This window comes from Cryptomeria japonica, chromosome 5 (genome assembly GCF_030272615.1).
Source record: "Cryptomeria japonica chromosome 5, Sugi_1.0, whole genome shotgun sequence".
Classification (NCBI taxonomy): Eukaryota; Viridiplantae; Streptophyta; class Pinopsida; order Cupressales; family Cupressaceae; genus Cryptomeria; species Cryptomeria japonica.
The window spans coordinates 230,478,374-230,482,117 of NC_081409.1; the positions used below are offsets into that span (position 1 = coordinate 230,478,374).

General features: G+C 32.2%; 1 protein-coding gene across 1 annotated transcript; it reads left to right on the plus strand.

Annotated features, from left to right (window-relative positions):
• The first annotated feature begins 2,784 nt into the window (after positions 1 to 2,784).
• On the plus strand, positions 2,785 to 3,216 carry LOC131875835 (zinc finger A20 and AN1 domain-containing stress-associated protein 6-like). The gene has a single exon (XM_059220524.1). It carries the CDS (start codon positions 2,785 to 2,787, stop codon positions 3,214 to 3,216), a length of 432 nt encoding a protein of 143 aa, XP_059076507.1.
• The last annotated feature ends 528 nt before the right edge of the window (positions 3,217 to 3,744 follow it).

Consider the following 3,744-nt stretch of genomic DNA (forward strand, 5'->3'; position numbering starts at 1 on the left):
TGGATATCGTATTCCCAACTAATGTCTATTTTCATGAAACTATTCGTTTAGGCAAGCAAAAAAAGCCTGAAAACTACACAAGGCTTAAACCATTTTTCATAGACCCTAGAAAATCTCTTCATTACCAAAAAAACCTATTCATACTTGAAAACATTATTCACACCTAAAACATTGTCCATGCCTAAGACATTAACCACAACATCAAATAATATTTATAGTGTAAATAAACAATATTCATGTTTAAACTATTATTCATAGATTCATTTAACCTCAAAAATTACTCTAGAAGCTCTTGAGTCCAAATTTGTTGTTCTCTATACTAATTATGGGGTTTGAAATCTATTTAGTATGATTGTGTAATATCCCTTGTCCAATGATGATTGAAAAACAAGGAATATTCGCTATCAAATCTGTGTGTTATGTTGTTTGCTACTATTGCGTGTTATGCGGACTACTGTCTCAGAAGTTTTCAGTTTGGTATAGAGGTGAACCATTACATATTTCTCATAAATGTACAACTACAATTGAGTGCAAGTGAAAGAATGATAGCCAAGAATGCATATACAATCAAATTATGATGATCTAACACCAAATTAGACTCAAAATCAGAATGTTTAGCTTGCTGACATTATATCAAACAATTGGCAAGAGTCCTTAGAAAATGGGCGTATGATGATGCAACCTCAAATTCCTCTTATTTCATAGCTAAAAATGATTAAAATCATTTGTGTCTTAAACAATGAGATCAACAACTAAAAATGGGAAAATAATATCCTAATTACGACTCCCTAATTAGTATAAGATACTATTTCCAATATTATACTAAGGATAAATATTCAAAAAGTATAATAATTACACTAATACATATATCACTCTCATGCCTTCCTTAATTTGATATAAGGTCCCTCTATACAAATATGAAGTCTTAAGGGAGTTGTATGTGTCAATTATTCAAGCTTCTTCTAAATCTATTCCAAACCTCTTCTTTCAAAACATGTGTTGATGATGGTTGAGGATCTTTAAACTTTGAAAATATGAATGAACACACTCCTCTAGACATGATTTAAATACCATATTTAATTATAAACATGGATGCAATGGACATGATTTAGGATGTGTGCAATGAAGTGTGGAGGTTCATGAGAAATATACATTACATTTTTCTAAAGAAGATTTAGGTTTCTATCCTCATCCTTTGTTGACATCCCCTCCCCCATTGTCTAATATATCTAGGACTTTTCCAACAACTTTTAATCACAAAAAGAGACAATTTTGTATGAGTTTCTTAAAGCCAACTTTATTACTCTCCCATTGAAAACATATGATTACACCTTTATTTGCACCTATGATCGACCAAAAACATTTGCATATGATTACAACTTTATTTGCGCATAGATAAATTGAAAATGATCCTAAATCTTCAATTTTGCAATCAATGTAGCTAGAGAAATCACCTTTTACATTGACACTGTCAGGAACTTGAGATAAAACATTATAAGACACTATTTGTTCCGATTACAAAACCTCCATAGGTTCCGATGTGACCATTAACCTTTGCATTTGCTTTGATGATGAAGCAAGTCAGATAAACTTGATTCGAGACAGGATTTACAAAGAAATACATTAATTCTCATGCACTGCCTCGGTTTCCAGTTGCTTTCTGAAGTGCATGCCAGTTCAACCTTCACTAATCTTTGAACCAACTTCAATCATGCAAATCACGACACAAATTTGACTAAAACCAGCTAACAATTCTCTCTTCGCACTGCAAGTGCTCAAGAATTCTCTTTTGAATGCATTTAGGATAAAAATAACATAGTAAAACTTTCTTTTATCCTTTTTACCTACTGCATTAAATGGTTGACTGCTAGGATTACAAACCCTAATTCACCGCTTAACGATGCATACAATTTTAACAGGTGTGAAACTAGTTGATAAACTTTTGAAAAACTGATTGACAAAAGATATCAAGATTTCACACATAACAACTCAAAATTCAAACTCTCTTACCACTCATCTTTCAAGGGGTCTAGAAGTAGATTTATCGCTATGCTCCCCTTAGCTTTGTTGAAAGGCTCCATTATAATATCCATTTTATAGGATTACCATAACCTAAACTTTCTTAGAACTAAATAGAAGCATAGAAACAACAAGAACAAAGATCATAAACACCTCAAATGAGAACCAACACTAAGATATTGCTTAAGAAAACCCAAGATGCGTGAAAAACTATAAGAAAAGTGTATAAAGATGTCTCATACTACTATCTCAAATGTTCATATATGTATTACATCACCATACATGGTTCATGGAGTCTTGCAACACCAAACATAGACCTCTTCGTATCTACTTCACCCTCTACAAGAGTGAAACTTGTAGACTTCCAATTCAAATCCTCCATGAAAATGAAGTCAACCCTTCCCACCCCAAGATTATCCAACTTATACAACTCCTCCACCTTCCTACGGAACTCAAAAGCGAAAATGGTATAGAATGAATGTTTTCATGATTAAAAAGAAATACGAGCCATATGTTTACTAGTTTTCTAGTATTATGATTACTGCTTCATGATGAATTTGTTCGGGCAAATTAAATGATTAAAAAGAAATACGAGCCATTGATTTTCGCTTGATAGGAAGGAGAGTAAAGATAAACGACGTGTTTGTTGGTTCGTGGTCCATTGCAAGGCGTTCAAAAGATATAAGAATAGAAACCCCAATTGAAGAAATCAACTTTAACTATTTCATTCGAATTGCATTGCATTGCATTGGCATAGACTTGAAGATGTCAGAAGAGAATAACCTTTGCATTAAGAAATGTGGGTTTTTCGGTACTGCTGAGAATATGAATATGTGTTCTTTCTGTTACAAAAAATATATGGAGAAACAATCGTTAGCTGAAAAGGTGGCAAAGAAAGCGAAGGGGAAAGAAGAGAGCGAAGCAGCAGGTAAAAAAGCAGAAGAAAGTGAGAAAGGAGGATATATAGAGAAAGAAGAAGGAAAAATGGAGGAAGAAGTAACAGAGTGCAGATGTTTCAACTGCAATAAGCGTTGCAGAATGGGTGTGAGTTTTAAGTGTAGATGTGATCATGTATTTTGTAGCAAGCACAGATATCCAGAGGAACATAATTGTTCTTTTGATCACAAGACATTTGGGCGTCAGAGTCTTGCAAAAAATAATCCCCTAATCAAGGGTTCCAAGATTGACAAACTGTAATTTAATTCTTGATGTTAGAATAGACTGTTACGATCTATATGTGTGCTTTTTGTCTAATATAAATTGAATTGAATGAAATAGTATAGGTTGTTATAATTGAAAGAAATGTAATTTAAAAGTTTAAGTTAATGTAGTAAAATTTACAATTAGATTGTAAGCAATCAAGGATTGATTAATTGGAGAGGGTGTCTCTTCTTAATGCATAGTTAGTAAGACAACTAGAATCAAACTAATATAAAAGAATTAAGGTTTTGGATTGATTTAGTGTGGTGGATGAACTTGCAATCAAATATCAATGTATTGATCCTTGGGGTGATAGAATTACTTGTATATGTCATAAATATTGAAGACCAAGTATATTTAAATATTTCATGAATGAGTAAATGTATATGCTTTGTATTAAAGTAGAAAATACCCTCAAGAAAGCTTTGAGAAAGTTTTACAATTTGTTAGAAGATTGGCTAATCCAATATAACAATCATACTAGAAAATGTATCATCAAATATACATGTAAATCTTCAAAATTTC

What these genes read in the sequence shown, in the direction of transcription:
- LOC131875835 (XM_059220524.1), top strand. Translation starts at nt 2,785, where the DNA reads ATGTCAGAAGAGAATAACCTTTGCATTAAGAAATGTGGGTTTTTCGGT.